Raw genomic sequence first — 15,954 nt, 5'->3', positions numbered from 1 at the left:
TGGTGAGTCCCTCTTTTCCTCTGCCTTCCAAGCAGAACATAAGCCTTGCCTTCCAAGCCTCCGGCACTGGTTCTGAAATTCAAGGCAAGTGCATTGCTCAAGCAAAAGGTGTTTGCTGACTGCAAGACTTTGTAGCTTGGGGAGATAAGGGTGGTGGAGGAGGACTGGGAGCAGGAGCAGTGGGCATACTGTGACTGCCAAGGACTGAGCAAGAGAGCTTTTTTTTTGCATCCATTCAGACGCTCAGCTATTTCCTGCTTGGTTCCTGCAGTCAGCATGCTCCACCTGCTTTTACTTAACCATTTCCTGTTTACTGCTTCCAAAACCTTTCTGGTGCAATCACTACTCTGCCAGTAGACTATCTTCACAGTCTTTTTTGGACAGGCTTCACTACATTTTTTCCTTCCCTCTTCTCTGTACAGACCGTTCAGATTGAGGCATTGAGGGGGTGGGGGGTGCATGTGTGTATGCATGTGTGTGTGCATTTCTTGGGGCCAAATTCAGTCATCACAGAAGTCCGTAGTTTTGTCAGGAAAGTATTTGCTTGCTTGCTCATTCTTTCTCTCTCTGTATGTCTGTTTTTCTTATCCTACTGCTTGCTGCTTTTTGCAGACTTATCAAAGCAAAAAGCAGTAGCACTGAAGGCAGGTTTCACTTTCTGTTGCATAGAGGGCTCCAGGTATTTAGAAGAAAGACTCTTCCCATCACTTTCAAGAGTTAACAACTCTCCCACAAACAAGGGATTTATTTCCTGGATAGCTTGCCTAAGCTTCAAATTATTTTCTAGTTTTGAAAACAAGAGACGATTTCTTCTGGTTTGCTGTTCAGTTTCTCAGATGTGTAAGGCAAGGTATGAGGAGCAGGAAGGATCAGACAAAGAAAAATAAATCTCTTTCCTAGTGTAGATGGCTCCCTCAAGTCCCATCCCATGCTCAGTCACGTCTTACAGAAATCGCTAGAAAAATATGCATGCTTCACGTCTAGTCTCCTTAGCCATAGTATAGATAACACTGCAGCCAAGACTGAAATCAAATTTATTTGTCAGTGCTTTGCTGTTTGTTTACTTTCTGTGTTTCTCTTCTGGAGCAGTGAAAACAGATTCTTCAGTTTCCTCTCTGGTTCTCATGCTCTTGCACAGCACTGCAATGTTTGGGTTGCGGTGAGCACTGCAGGGGAATGTTCCCTTCTTAAAATAAATCATGGAAACATTTCTGTTGGAATCAGGGCTTGTAAAAGTTTATTTATTTTTTAATAAGAAGAATGTCGGGCCAGCTTTGACCTGACACTGTATCCCTTTAAAAGGATCAGGCCTGTGACGCACGTCGGTGTATATATACAGCGTATATCTGCATGTACACACGCAGTATACATGCCAGTGGTACTCGTATAACTGAGCGCTGAAATCATCCTCCAAGAATGCTTGACATGTTGTCTCAGCCTGCATCACACAGATCTCACAATTCCTTCGCTAGCCCTGTTGCAAGTTAGTGTAAGCCGGTGGTGCTTTGGCTGCTGACTTCCCAGGAGAAGGCAGGGGGCTGGGAGCATATGCTGGTGGTGTCTCCGAGCTGCTCCGCACGTCTGTGATTTATGTGGACGGGCTCACGCTCCCACACAGTTCTGAATATTTTAACAACACTAGACCCCTGTTTCAGCAGTAGCATAAATATATACGGTAGCACACCTGTATGTGTTGGGAGGAATGGTCTGGACATCAGTGATGTAAGCCATCTGCTATAGGCATCGTGCAACTTAAATCGGAGTTTGCTAAAGTAGCCCTCAAGCTGTCTGAGAGCAGCTTTGGAATTTTCTTTTTAATTAGGAAAGGAAGCAGTTGTTTTCTGCACAGAAGTGTCTTTCAGATTGGCCCCAATATGTACAACGGTTACTCTGGTTCCCATCCAGCCCAATTCATTCAATAGCTTGTGTCAGGGCACTTGTCATCAGTGGCATTTGCCCAGAGTGAGTCACACCCGCCCATGCAATGTGTGAGAGCCTTCAAATCTTTTTCATCTTCATTTTATAGGGTACAGCTCTGGTAAATTCATGACCATATTGTACCACACAGCTCTTCTTACAGCAGCTTCTTTTCTTCTATCCAGCTTTCCATCCAAGGGGCAGCTTCTTCCAAAAGAGACTCTGTGATTCAGTGCCCATCTTTGTTTTCCAGATGTTTCTTTCACCAGTCTGCTTTCCGGTTACATTGCAAATTTGGGTGCATTCAAATATTATTGCCTCTCCCCCACGCCTAAAATGGAGAAAAGCTGAAATATATGAAAACGTAGGAAGATGAGGCTAGGGCTGCACAGGACTGCACAGGACTCTTTCCAGGAAATGGGTAGAAGGTTCATCAGATGAGTCACTGAAACCCTAGATGACTAAATTCTTGAAGAATAAACTGTCAGGAATATGATACTGGACAAGACATTCAGGGGAAAAGAGAAACTTCTTAAATAGCTCTTGTTTGTTTTCTGTTAGTGATTCATTCCTAAGGAAATTGCCGCATTTCTGGCCCGGGACAGCAGCAGCAGGCAGGCGGTGCCAGCCTTCACGTGAAACGTGCCGTGGCGCTTGAGGCCTCGCAGAACCCAGTGTTTGCAACAGGATCAGGAGTGCTTGTGCTCGTCCTGCCCCCGGGCAGGCTCTTCAGCTGCCTTTCCCTGTCCCTCCCCACCCCGCAGAAAGGAGGATTCGAGAATTGACGTGTTTGGGTCACCACAAAGATGGAAGTGTTGAAGGCAGGGAGCCTGTGAGAGAAGACTGTACAGAGCCAAAGTGAATAAAATAAGGCAGGGTCACCAGTGCAGTTATGCCATCTGAATCAATTTGCCTCTTTCCTAGCATACCAGCAGGTATGAGACCAAGAGGAAATGAAGGCATTAAAGCTCCAGTTCTAAGCTCCTTTTACAAATTTCTCTCCCTCTACCTGCTCCAACCAGTAAACCAAGTTGTATCAATAAAATTGGCCCAAAGCTCTGAATTTGGATTTCAGAAAAGGTCTTGAGATTTTGAGTGCCAGTAACAACAGAAGCAGTCAGGCTCCCTCCGCAGCTACCTCCAGAGGAGCTGAACCAGCGTTCGCAGCAGCGGGAAATGTTTGCAGTAGTATCCGAGTGTGGAGAAACCCCAGCATTCCAGCAAGCCACTGCCAGTTCCCATTTTGGTGAGTTTGACCTAGAGCATTTAGCGTTTCGACATCAGTTCTGCGTCTCATAATGCTGTTTACGTAATGAGCTTTCATTTGGTTCCTATTAAAATCATGGTATTTCTTCTGCAAACCGCTGCCTGTAAATATCAAGCCACCCAGTTTTCATTAGATTGTGATATAGGAAGTAAATTGTCTGTCTGTAGGATGCACACTGTAATCATCAGGTAGAGAGCAGGTGGCTTTTTTCCCCTCTTGGACAGACATGCAAAGTTCAAATCTCAGAAGCAGGAATGTAAAAGACCTGTTAAGGGTTACTGAATCCATCTCCTGCAAAACCACAGTGTGGTAACTCCCTGATGGATGTTCCCAGCTAGTACATTGATAAAGAGAGTCTACAGATCCTCGTAGGTACAGCAGCAAGAATTCCCTTAAAGGTTGCAGAAGTGGTGTGTATTGCTCTCACAGATTGTCCCAGCGCCGCTGACATCTCCGAGGCAGTGCAGAGCGGTTCCTTGTATTATATATACCAGCACTTTGAAGAATTCAGTTTCAAATGTCTGAAACAATGGGGGTTTCACCGCTTCCTGTGGGAGCCTGTTCTGCAGCCTAACTCGTTTCACCATCTGGAGTGTTTTCCTGAGTGTCTGCCCACTTTTAGCTCTCTTTAGTTGTGCTCCCACTCTTTCGTCTTAAAGGTGACTTGCTAAACATTTCTGTTGCATGAAATTAATGTTATGTGGTGCTTTTTTCTTTTTTATGATGATCAAGGAAATCTGAAAGCTCGATGGCTTCTTCTCTTTGCCTTTCGTTCCTCAGAAATTATAATTAGGAATGAATAATGTATTACAGCTTTTCTATCCGTTCATCTCGACAACTTACCAGGAAGGTCAGTATCACTGTACTCTTTTTACAGATGAGAAAACTGAAGCACAGGGCAGGAAACAACTTGCCCAGGATCATTCAATGGTCTGGTGGCAAGGCCTGGGTTTTTAGCCAGGTCTCCACAATAGTGTCCTACTTTTTTTTTTTTTTTTTTTTCCCTCCAGTCCAATTCCCTTTGGCATTGTTGGAGTACCTAGCACAAGCTTTCCGAGAACTTTATTCAGAATTGTCATATTGTAACTGAAAGGTCAGCCTGCTGAATATTTAACAGATACTATCTTTCCAATGTGTTCATTAAGCATCCTAATTAAGTAGAGATACATAAAACCAACAAAGCATTTTAACAGACTGATTCAGTCCCTAGAGCCTCCGAGCTGAATTTCCTTCAGCTAGCCTGTGCTTTCCTGGTTGCGGATTGTCCAAATTGAACACAGTATGTATCAAGCGTACTCTTATCAGTGCACTGCAGAGAGGTTTCCTTCCTCTTTGGTACCACCATGCTTACTTCACCTGTTATATTTCCCTTAGCTGTGGTTTTTGGTAAGCCTGTTTCTCAGAATCTGGGTAGCTATTGAACTATAAATCTTCCTATTTGGGGTGATAACACTGCAATTGGTACAGCACAGAGTGCTGTGCAGAGACCAATATTTGGGCTGGTGCTGAGCAGGCTCACTTGGGCATCAGCACCATCTGCTCTCAGCAGCACAGAGCTCTTTGGGGGCTGCTTCTCCTACCTGAGGAGGACACGCCTTAAAGCTTCTGCCTGCCTGGCCTGTCATTTCAGTACCTTTGCTAGATCTGTCTGGGCACATGTGCGAGACCAGTTTTTTCTCAGCCACCACTTGGGAATGACAGGGGAAGGCAGCTGCCGCAGTGTGGCTGGCAGCTTGGTCTCCTGACTGCCCCACGCTAATTCCACGCTGAGCTGAGGGCACTGATCACGCGGGAGATGTGGCGCTTTGTACGGCTTGGGAAAAGTAAATGAGAGATATGGGTAGGGCAGAGTTGTATCTGAGGGCTAGCGCATCGATGTCCCTGGCTGTCAACCACTTTCGAAGCGTGCCAGTAAGTGAGCGAAGCCCTTACCAGCTGCGTTGTTTCCCCCACTTCTCCTCCAGGCCGCCTTTATTCCGGATATCATTGAGCCAGAGTTTGAGGATTTACCGAAAGCTGCGAGGCTGCTGTAGGTCACTGAGCACATTGTCTTTGCTTTCAGATTGAGTTTGAGAAATTACCAGCGGTGTCATGGTTATGCCTCCTGGCCATGTGAATAGAGGAAGCTAAGAAGCAACAATAGATTACATAAAGCAGGGAAATCCCCCTCAAACTTCTCCCAGACTATCTTAAACTGAAGTTGATTTGCATACATACACTACAAATAGCTTTGCAATGGCTTCTATCCCCATGAAAGGGTTACATGTGCTTGCCTATAATCATTTAGGCCAGTTCCACCAGTTGAATCACTCAGAGAAAATAAAATAGACTGAATGAGAGCCCGTATAGAAATCCAAGCAGTTTTATGTAGCATCAGCCTACTTCAGGTAAGGACACAACTGGGTAATGCTATGCAATACAAAACCAACGGGAACTGTTTGTTACCTGTTAATAATGAGTGGTTATTCTAGAAAGCCAATGCTAAAAAGCTATCTTAATGTTTATAATTTGTGATGACAGATGGATGGTGTCTTTCTTTGGCTAAACTTGCAACTAAGCTTCCTACACAAACCCTGCTTGGTGGAAAATGGACCTTACTGAAATCCAGAAAAAAGCTGTAGTATCTTATAGATGAAACCTGTGACCCACTGCTTTTACAAACTCTGAGATTCATTAGGCCTGGCATTCCTGCATGGTGCTGTTCAAGAAGCAGTGGTGTTAAACATACTTGCAAAATTCCTGTGATTTTTTAAAAAGTCACAGTTTAACAGAAACAAACAAATGACCAGAAAAGAGATAGCGTAGTGAAAATGCATATTTACTGTGTTATCTCAGGCCCAGAAATCTAGTTGGCTAATCCAACATTTACAAAAATCTTTTACATTATCTTTAATGTGCTAAGAATGACAGTGTTTGTAAGCCTAGCACATCATGACTGCGGAATGCCTAAATTCTTGAAGACAGATGGTATTTTCTGTTCCCTTGCTGAGGGACTTTATCAACTAAAAATAATGTTATTTTTCCCATTAACTGGTTTCTTACTTTGGGGGCTTTTGGAGCCGAGTTGTCGTTTTTTGTTTGTGTGTCTGTGTGTGTGCACATGCGTGTGTGTGTTTGTTTGTTGTTGTTGTTTTGTTTTAATAGGATAAGAATATAAAGTTCCCAAAGGCTCAGTAAGAGTAGTTTCTTTGGAAAGAATTTGCTCGCCTATTCCCTTTCTTAGCTTTCTACAGAAACATGTTTTCAGAAACGTTTACTGCCAGCCCTGTTGCAAGCAAGGCAGAGTGTAGACAACTGCGCTGATTCTTTAGGATCTCCCAGTAAATTCACAGAAAGGATTTTCTCTACATTTTCTGGGTTGTCAAACCAGCTCTACATTAAAAGAAAGTTGGTTAGGGGTATAGTTTTTAACAATGCAGTAGATGCCTTACAGTAGGTAGCAAGGTTGTTTTAGACTGTCTTAATGGTGCCTTTGTCAGTATAGCGTATTTGCCTCGAGGAAGTCATCAAAGGTGTATTGGCAAAAGTGTTTTTTGTTCAACCTGCATTAGGATTATCATCATATCAGTATAGTTATACTGACAGCTATAGGAGCAACTCTTTTCTAGTGTAGTTGGGTTTCATATAGTTAGCAAACAGGGCTAGAGAGGAGGAGGAAAATTGAGACACAGCTTACCTTGCCAAACTGCGTAAGCCTCCTGATTCTTCTATAATATCCCCTCTGTTAATACTAATAATGGCATGGCCTGTTGCAGGGGAATACCTTGCCTTTCACCCTCCTCCTTTCAGCTTTATTGACTTTCTTCAGGGCTTTGATACAGCACAATAGGGATCGGCCCAGATAGGAGCTGGCTGTTCTGCAGGGTCCTTGGGGCAGAGCTTGTCACAACAGATCAGCTGCAGAAATCAGAAGAGAAGTACACATTTGAGTAGGAGCATGATACCTTGCAATGCACTTCATAGCAGTGAACAGGAGGACATGACATGATCTAACTGATGATTCATTTTTACCTTGGGTATTTTGGTCTTAATAACTCTGTGTGTTTCTTCAGTTTGTGTTCTTTCCGTCAGTTTGCAGGTGAATTAGGAAGGTATTAAAGGATGCTTTTATTTTGTCTTTTAATATCTCCTCTCACAAAAAGCAGTCCATTTTCTGCATAAGGTGTCTAATCACAGTAATTTAATATTCTTTATTTACATAGTAAACTTAATCCCAAAGCACTTTACCTCCTGGCATTGACATGGGACCAAGATTAAAAATGGAACAACTCGTACTGGTTAGGAGGGAGGCTCTGCTCTCAGCCTAGGCATTAGGAAAGCATATAGGGTGCAGCCATAATATTTGCTCTGAATCCAAGGCAATTTGCTAATAGTTGGAAAATATACTGGTATGAGCTGTGCTCTGCTTAGCTCTAGGAAACACGTTTGAACTGTAGAGAGAAACCTGTGGTAGAGAATGTCAGTCTTTTTGCACATCCCATTCTCTGTTCATAGGCACTGGCTACCAAAAAACAGTTTTACCGGGAAACTAGAGTGATGCAAAGCTTCTCAGCAAGTATACACTGCCTCTGGGAGAGCTCTGCCAGGGGGTGACAGAGGGGCCTGGACTGTGCTAAGGTTTGGCTCCAGAGCATGAGTAGCATCAGAAACTTTGCCACACAGAATGAAAATGAGTCTGGATATTGGTAACTAGAAGGACAACCAGGCAGGCAGCAGAATGAGGATCATTACGCATAAATTAATCCATTTTCAACTAATCTGTGAAATTAATTTATACTGAAATTTACCTTTATTCGTTTTGTGGATTAAACAGGTTTCCAAGTGGCTGTTCACTGGAGGAAATAGTAACTTTGTCATCTCCATCTTATACATTGCCATTGAGGTGTCTGTCTTTATTGTGTGTTTCAGATGGAAAGGACCAACCAAATTTAACCTGGGAAGGAACCAATCCTGCCCTGCAGACCATACAAGTGAGGAACACTGTCTTGAAAAATATTTTAGTTGATGCTGCTTTACCCAGCACTACTGGTGCGGCTCCTGGCGATCCATCCAATCCATAGGAAGGACAAATGCAAACTCCACTGAGAAATGAATAAACCACGCTGTTTTTCAAAAATTCAGGCATTCTTCTTTTGCCTCTTTAAAGACTAACTTCAAAAGCAAGTGCTGTTCTCTGTATGTGTGGTGCCATGTTAAACTCTGGAATTAAGAAAATTCTGAATTTTGTTTGGGTTGAATTAAGTGACATAGTAATAGAAGTCTCTGAACAACACACATGCTAGTGAAGAAACATAAGCCACACACATGTTCCGAATTCACCCCTACACCTCAGCAGTCTGCAGGAACTGACAAACACACAGAGCGCTTGGTTTCCACAGCCTGTAACATAGGGAGATGTTCGCTTCTGCTTTTTAAGAGAAATGGTAAACCCACTCGTTGGTTTTATTAAGAAGCGATAGTTCTGTGGGCTCTTATTCCTGTAATTCTCTTGTAAATCATCAGGGATGATGTAACAGAGTTGGCAGTAGCAGGGTTCTGGCAGTTCAGAAGTGAAGGAGAGCAGGTAGTAATCCAAATGGTGGGAAGGCTGGTGTGTGTTACAGCTGCTTAGCTTCTTCTACTTTCAAAGCACTGTTGGAGCGTTTGCAACATGACTGCAAACCACAGCACTATGTACTCACCTTCCAGACTGAGAGACTGTATGACTTGCTCAAGGCCACTGAAGGCACTGGCTGGGCTGTGATCAGGACCAAGTTGTTCCCAGCCCTCAAGCCTCACATCCCTAAGGGAAAGCCATGTGTGTGTTGAGTTAGTGCCGAGGGCTGGTGCGGTCCCCATCGGCCCAAGTCGCTGGTTCTGCGCTCTGCACTCACAGGAAAGCCTCTCTGAGCAGCCTCTTGGAGAACAGTGCATCCCGCACAGCAGTACGGGAGGTCCGCAGCGCTGCCGGAGCACCCGTAGGTAACCCAGCAAGGGAATCAGCTGCAGCGGGGGCACCTCTGGTGAAGGGCCAACAGGTTGCCCCCTGCTGTTTGCTGGGCAGCCCTGGGATGACCAGGAGAGTTCCCAGGAAACACGCGGCCCCTGTTAAAAAGTGCTGCGTGCCCTTACAGCGGCAGTGTGGGAGGCTGAGGAGCTGCTGGGATGTGGAAGCCGATGTCCCTTCGCTCCCAGCCACCTAAAAGGATGGCATGGAGGAGACTGCTCTGCAGCTATCCTCTTACTCGCCTGCTCGCACAGCTTTGTGCTCTCCTTGAACAGGGAAGTTTCCAAGTTTCCATCACAACAAGTAAGCTACTCCATTTCAATAAGCTACTTTTAAAAGCTAATAGGTTTCACCATGGGGAAGAGCAATTCTCCAGCTTTAGTGTTACCGATTTTGTGCTTTGAAGAGACCTTTGTAAAATTTCATTTTAATGTTGTTTTAATTAAAGTTTAGATTTTCTTCTTGACAGTGTTGCACTGCTGTCCGGTCAGTCAAACCCTGCTGAACTTGCTTGTAGCCATTTTATCTGGGTATCTTGTAAATATTTGGTAGAGCACTCAGACACAGAAGTGTTTTTTGCTCTTACAGTCACATGCCTGGTTCCAGGACCTTTCAGAAGTACAAAAGGCTGAAGGCAGGGAAAATTCCACTGAGACACATTCAGGTCTCCAGGGAGCAACTGCACTCTGTTTAGACTAAAATTTCTCATTGCTGGTTCTTTTTTTTTTTTTTTTAAAACATGGAGGGATAGAGAGGGGAAGCTGGACGGTAAGGTTTTATTATTATTATTATTATAGACACTGAAATGCAAGCACTGTTTCTCTCATTTCTCTCATATTACAGGAACATTTGCAGTCAGAGAGGGAGATAAGCTTTTTAATGCTCTCTGCACAACCTGGGAAATTTCCATCCGAGTTCTAAAATGTTTTACAAACATTAATGAATTAAAGCTTAATCCCCTTCTTCTCAGCCGTGTGAAGTAAATACTAAATATGGTTTAAAGACAGGGATAATAAGTCTAAAAAAATTCTAAGTACCTTGCCTGAAATCACACAGGCAGTGTGGCAAGAGGACTCAGGTCTTTGAGTCCCAGCCTTCTATCTTTCCTGTCAACACAAACAACACGATTCCCTCCCATTTCAAGGCTCGCTATGCTTCCCCTTCTGGGATCTAGTGAAAACATGCTAGCGTCACACCTTGACATAAGCTGTTTTTTTCCCCCCTTGGAATACAGAGAACTCTCACTGCTGCTGTCCTGTGGGATCAAGATGCTGAAAAGATCAGAGAGGGATGTGAGCAGGAGAAAAAAAAAAAACAGCAAGTCACTGTTCCATTTGCCTTGGACATGTCCTGCCTTTGCTGCTGCCTCTGCATGCACCAGCAGGAGCAACCTCCACTTCCTTATGTGCTCCCGTATCATATTCAGGCAGGACTGTGGTAGAAATGCCATAATCAGAGCGAGCTCTTGGCTGACAAGAAACTGGACAGAAGAGCCAATAAGCCATTCTCCTGTATTAAATATCTATGAGTTCATTAGCCTCCTGTTTGTGACTCACAGTTTTTATTATCAGAATCCCATAGCTACTGCTGGCAGCCATCCTCCGCCCCCTCTTCAGAAGAGGGGGATAATCCAGAAGCCAGTTCATCTCCGGTGCTATGAGTCAGGTTTTTACCAGGGGGATTAGGGGTCAGTTGAGAAGAGTTGTTCCCAACAGGGATGAGCCAAAAGTAATGCGCACATGAGTCATGAAGTGAAAGAGAAGAAAACAAATCTATAATTTTTTGAATGATTTCTTTTATCTTCGCTTGTCTGCACTGATCAATAACCAGGTGTGCAAAAAGCGGGCGTGCATTGGTGGTGGCCAGCTTATGCAGGACCGAGAGCTCCTCACGCCATACAAACCAACCTGAAGTCAGAGAGCTCCCAACACTAGATCAGTGCACACCCTCAGCCCTTGTAGCTGAGAGATGTGGGGAGCTAAATCAGATGGGAGTCCAGCCGCCCATGCTGCCTTCCCTGTGGCCCGGTGCTGCAGCCCTGAACCGGGGCCTTTGACCTGTTTATGCCATCACCATCCATGCTGTGTGCCCCAGCCCCAGCGCTGGCCCTCGGGTGCGCTGCTGAGGCACGCGTCCCTGCCAAGGATCCAAGGTTCCTGCAGATGCTGTGCACAGTGCTCGCTTCATTCCCTGCTGAAAGGCGGCCAGGCCTGGGGTGGGACGTGGCAAGCACTTCGCTGTGCCTGGCAACGCCGCCCAGCTGCCAAAAACAAGCAGGGAAGGAGGGCTGTGTACAAACGCAGGGGAATTTTCACATAGGCAGGATGTAATTAGCAGAGCTGGAATTTGGCCAGGATGCTGGGGTCAAAACACTGGCTTGCAGGTAACACACTGGGAGCTTTCATAATTCAAACGCTCAGGATCTCCTGTTTCCATCCTACCTGGAAGATGTCAGAAGACCGTTCCCTATTTTGTGTTCCCAGGCAGCTCTCAGACACAAAGGAAAAAGTGTCTGAGGGTGCTGCACGCTGCACCTGCAGTGCGTCACGGCCAGCAGCTGCCCACCGCTCGCCACAGCTGGCAGCATCGCGTCCTGCCAGGGCTGCACCACATCACGCCAAACCCATCACACCCCGCACCCCTGACTTGGCACTCACGTGAACCTGAACTTCCCTTACGCAGTTTTCAGGCCCTGAGCCCCCAGCAAACAGCAAGAAAAGGTGATAAAAATAGGGCAGCCCCTCACATGTTAATTGCAAAAGAGGGAATGTTGCCATTAGGCGCTGCTTCAACCTCGTTCCCTGCCACTTGAAGTAGTAACAAATTGGTACTGGGAACGTGGTTCAGCTCTTCTCCCCAGTGCGTACCAGTGAGCTTTCCCAACCAGCCTTGCCAGTAATACGCAACACGTTAAGAGCTCGTGCCTCCTCCTTCCTTCCAGCAGAGAAATCACGTTCAAAGCAGCAAAACATTTTTTTCCTTTGTGACCTCACTTTCCGTATAAGCAATCGTGTTTACTACGAGGATGTTGAATGTCCACAAAAGGTCAAGGGAGTCATTCATGAACCTCACGTGCGGAAAGTCCGCACGACATTTCTACCATGATGTGGCCCGCAACGTGAAAGAAACCTCATGGCAAACTTTTAACCCCTTGGGGCAGCAGCCCTGCAGGCCGGCCATAGTTCAAAGCGCTGGCTTCCTCCCTGCAGAGCAGCAAGCAAGACAAGAGGTGTTCCTGCCGCCCCAGAAAGCATCATCTGCGTGTCAGCAAGTCGTAGAAGAGGGGTCCTCCTATGCCTGTGAGGGCTCCCTGCATTGGCTTTGGGTTGGGTTGGACTTTGGTTGGCTTGGTTTTGTACGCCGTGCGAGTCCCCCTCTCTGTCAGGTGGAAGGAATGCAACCGTCGACCAAGCTGGGTAGGAGCACCTGAGAGAGCCTGAGTCGAACGGCAACACGCGCTGCAGAGAGGAAAGCACGGGCAGCTGCAGGCAACAGGAAATCCAGCACTAATAAATAAAGCGTCTTACAGCCAGAAAGAGGAAATAAACAGCACCAGTACAGACTGAGAGGACAGAAGAGAGGAACACAGCAGAGCTGTGGCACAGGAATCGCTGCATTACAGTGAGCTTATTTTTACAGACCATCGTCCCGGTTTGTTGCGTGTCCAGACTGCAAAAATAAGTGGGGGAGTAGGGGAACTGGTCAAAGAGAGGGTCTCTATCAGGAGGAGTTGTCAACAGCCGCTGTAATTAAGGAAGCAGCCAGAGCACACACAACCTGAGTGGCCGCCAAAGCGAAATGAAAGCATTTTTTGTTTGCAGCTATAGTCCCAAAGGATAATAAAAGATGGCTCTGGCATGCCAAGTTAGAAGCTGCAGAGACACCGTTTCTAAGCCGTGAATGCCCTGCTCCCGTCTTTCCAAACTCACGCACTGTGGGGAGCAAATCCTCTCCCTGCGTGCACCTCCAGCATGCATGCCTGCAGCCGCCATCTCAGGAGGCCGCCCGCCGGGCACTCAAGCCCCGAGCGCAACAGAGACAATGGGGACAGCACCGGGTGAGCTCTGCCTGCCAGCTGACGTGTGCCCTTTGGTCTGGGATTCCTCCAGCCTCATTTTTCCCCCTCACACCCCATGGGTGTGCCACGGCCCCTAGTTTTGCTACCAGCAGTGGGAGCTGCCGCGCTCAGGACGGCCACCACTCTCCCCGCTGTGGCAGCTGTGGTTGGGAGGCGCAGGGGTGCCCTGGCGAGGAGCTTCACGCCACGCATGGCACACAGGAACATCACTCTCGGTGCTGCTGGTGACATCTCACCTGGGCCACTGCAGCAACCGAGCGGGTGCTGGACTCCCTAGCAGCTCGACACATAGGGCTGGGGGACGGCTTGGACCTTCTCAGCCATGAGACATCACTGTCAGAATTCACTGATCGCTGTAGAAATTTGTGTGCAGGTTCAGCAAAGGGAGAGAAGTCATTCACAAATCGCATGCATATTTATTCATTCATCCACTGAGTCGGGCTTCCCTTTCATCCCCCTGGCCCCACACACATTGCTGGCATTCTCCCTCACTCCCATCTAATAACCCTGAGGTCTCCGCAAGCCGCTGCTTGCCAATGGAGACCACGGTCACCAGCCCGCCCTCTTGGTCACATGAGATGTTACATGCAAAGGTTTAGCACTTTCCCTGACCCCAGGCCCCTTTCCTGTGAAACCTCTGCAGTGTTCTCCTAATCAGGCCCCAGGAGGCTTTGCAGGGTGCAGGATGCTAAGAAGGTGGCTATTTAGCTGCAGTGCCTGGCTGGCAGGGCCCAGTGCTCATCTGGGGCTCACGTGGCCCACGGAGCAATGTGCCAGGGGCACCTTGCAGCCAGATCGCTGGATAACCAAACAGAGCATTTGGTTTCTGTTTCAGTTCTCTTTTTGGAGGGGAGGGGGCAGGCTGGTTATGAACTGCACCCAGTGCATGCATTTGTGCAGTGTGAAGGGGAAGATCGTGGCAAAATTTAAGTTACAGACTGCTTATGTTGTTCTGCTATAAGCTTTCTCATTACCTACGTAACTTTCAAAAACAAACAATAAATAAATAAATAAATGAAATTGGCTGTATTTTTTGAGTTCTCTGCTTTTCTCATGCTCTTGAAAGAGTACGCCCGTTCTGCTTGACTGGCTGTCTGATTGTTTTCTATTTTATTACATTGCTTAATTTCTAACTGTAAGCCTTCCAAATCACAAAATCAGAGTTCTAGTCTCTACTTTCAAATGTAACTACTGAAGTGTCTACCTCTTTAGTACGTATGGCATTTAACATACTTTGCTTAAATTGGGTATTTCCAACTCAGTACAAATGGGAGACTTGAGAAGTCCTGCTTCTCACAGACAAGAGTGAACCTGAGTAATACAGGAATGACTTTTCTCACTGAAAAACATTATCAACTTGCATGCATAAATACTGGGGTTTAATCAGCCAGTGCTGCATGCTTGTTTGAAGGAGAAGCTTATTTAATCCCTCGGGAGGGATTCCAACTTCCAGTGAGAATGGAGATCAGCCCGAGCACACAAATGGTGACATGTTCACAGAAAATACCAGTGGGGTATGTGATTTCCCGTCATTGCCCTCCCTGCCAAATGAAGGACAGGACAGCGGAGAAGAGGCTTTTCTATTTCTGGAAAGTGTGGTGACATGGGGGAGCCTAGGGATCACCAAATTGTCTTTCCTTCCATTAGGCAGTGTCTTCAAGACACTGCTTGATATCGACCCTGTCAAATATTTTGACAATGTGAATAAATGAGCACCCAATGTTTTGGATTTTCACCTCAGAAGACGAAGTAGCTCGGCATGCTGCTGTCTCTTTAGATACCCTTCTCTGCAAGGAACGTACATGGCAGACGCACCAGGCTGCGGAAGGCCCATTGTTTCCAGTCACTGAGTCTCGCTTCCCTCTCCACACAGGCCCCTCGCCACCACAGCCCCATCCAAGGCCAGGGTGAGGGCAAGTCCCTGTGGCTCACCATGCAGAAACCTGCTGCTATGGGGACAGCACACATGCATCATCATTCTGTGCAGGTTTCTGAAAAGCACAACATCCATGGTCCCTTTACATCAACACAAAATAGAGGCAGCAAGCTGAGGCAGCGCACGCGTACACACACAAGAGCCAAACCTGTGGCGCCCAAGTATCTTGGCCTGGGGAGAGGCCGGAGCAGCTTCCATCTGTGTTTTGGCTGCAGGTAGAAGAAGAGAGATCAGTGCTTGGCTCAGGGTGCATGCAGTGGCTGGTCTCGGGGGGGAGAAGCCATGCTGTGAGGCCACGCTTTAACGTGGCCACACCACTGCCGCGCCCCACTGCAAGGCCGGATCGTCATGGGCACGTCCTGCTTCCACTGTCAGCGGCAGCCCCAGCCTCCTGGGGCTGACACAAAAACCTCTTTATTCCTGAGAGAATAGCAGGGGAATTGGCGGGAGGCCTCTTGTTGTCATCGTTGTCATCGCAGTGCTGAAGTGGTTTGGCTTTTGTCTGGCCCTCAAGGTGCAGTGCCTGCGCAGTTCTGAGCTGCACCGATGTGTTAGCAGCATCAGAGGTGAATGCGGGACTTCAGGTGTCTGGATGGGAGAGCAGTTAGTGACAACACCTGAGGAAGATGCTTTGTTACCTCTGTAGTCTAAACAACATGAGAAAAGTGTTGGTTTAGGGTAGAGTTTAACAGGAGCTCACTCTGAAGTCTGGGCTGCCACACTCTTGCCTCCCCCACTGCCTTCAGCACCAGTGCAGCCGTGCAGGGAAG

The 15,954-nt window shown here is 46.8% G+C and overlaps 1 protein-coding gene and 1 long non-coding RNA gene across 19 annotated transcripts in view; one reads left to right on the top strand and one right to left on the bottom strand.

Annotated features, from left to right (window-relative positions):
* The window catches only part of RAD51B (RAD51 paralog B), a 378,738-nt gene extending 370,438 nt beyond the window's left edge, over positions 1 to 8,300 (top strand). For all 5 annotated transcript variants that reach the window (XM_040557572.1, XM_040557566.1, XM_040557568.1 and 2 more), the window contains one exon: positions 8,093 to 8,300. In XM_040557572.1, the coding sequence (XP_040413506.1) occupies positions 8,093 to 8,116 (24 nt within the window). In that variant the 3' untranslated portion in view covers positions 8,117 to 8,300. The remainder of the gene's footprint in view (positions 1 to 8,092) is intronic.
* The window catches only part of LOC121070426, a 38,659-nt gene that overhangs the window by 13,518 nt on the left and 9,187 nt on the right, over positions 1 to 15,954 (bottom strand). For 9 of the 14 annotated variants that reach the window (XR_005820072.1, XR_005820067.1, XR_005820076.1 and 6 more), the window contains exons 2-3: positions 6,861 to 7,081; positions 5,117 to 5,310 (exon numbers count right to left, since the gene is read on the bottom strand). This is a non-coding gene — a long non-coding RNA (uncharacterized LOC121070426). Of the gene's footprint in view, positions 1 to 5,116; positions 5,311 to 6,860; positions 7,082 to 7,971; positions 8,094 to 15,954 lie in introns of those variants that run through there. The other 5 variants (XR_005820066.1, XR_005820062.1, XR_005820068.1 and 2 more) reach the window with 2 other exon arrangements.

The sequence above is a fragment of the Cygnus olor genome, chromosome 5, assembly GCF_009769625.2.
Source record: "Cygnus olor isolate bCygOlo1 chromosome 5, bCygOlo1.pri.v2, whole genome shotgun sequence".
NCBI lineage: Eukaryota > Metazoa > Chordata > Aves > Anseriformes > Anatidae > Cygnus > Cygnus olor.
Note: the sequence above shows the minus strand (reverse complement) of the source record. Positions and strands in the feature narration are given on the sequence as shown.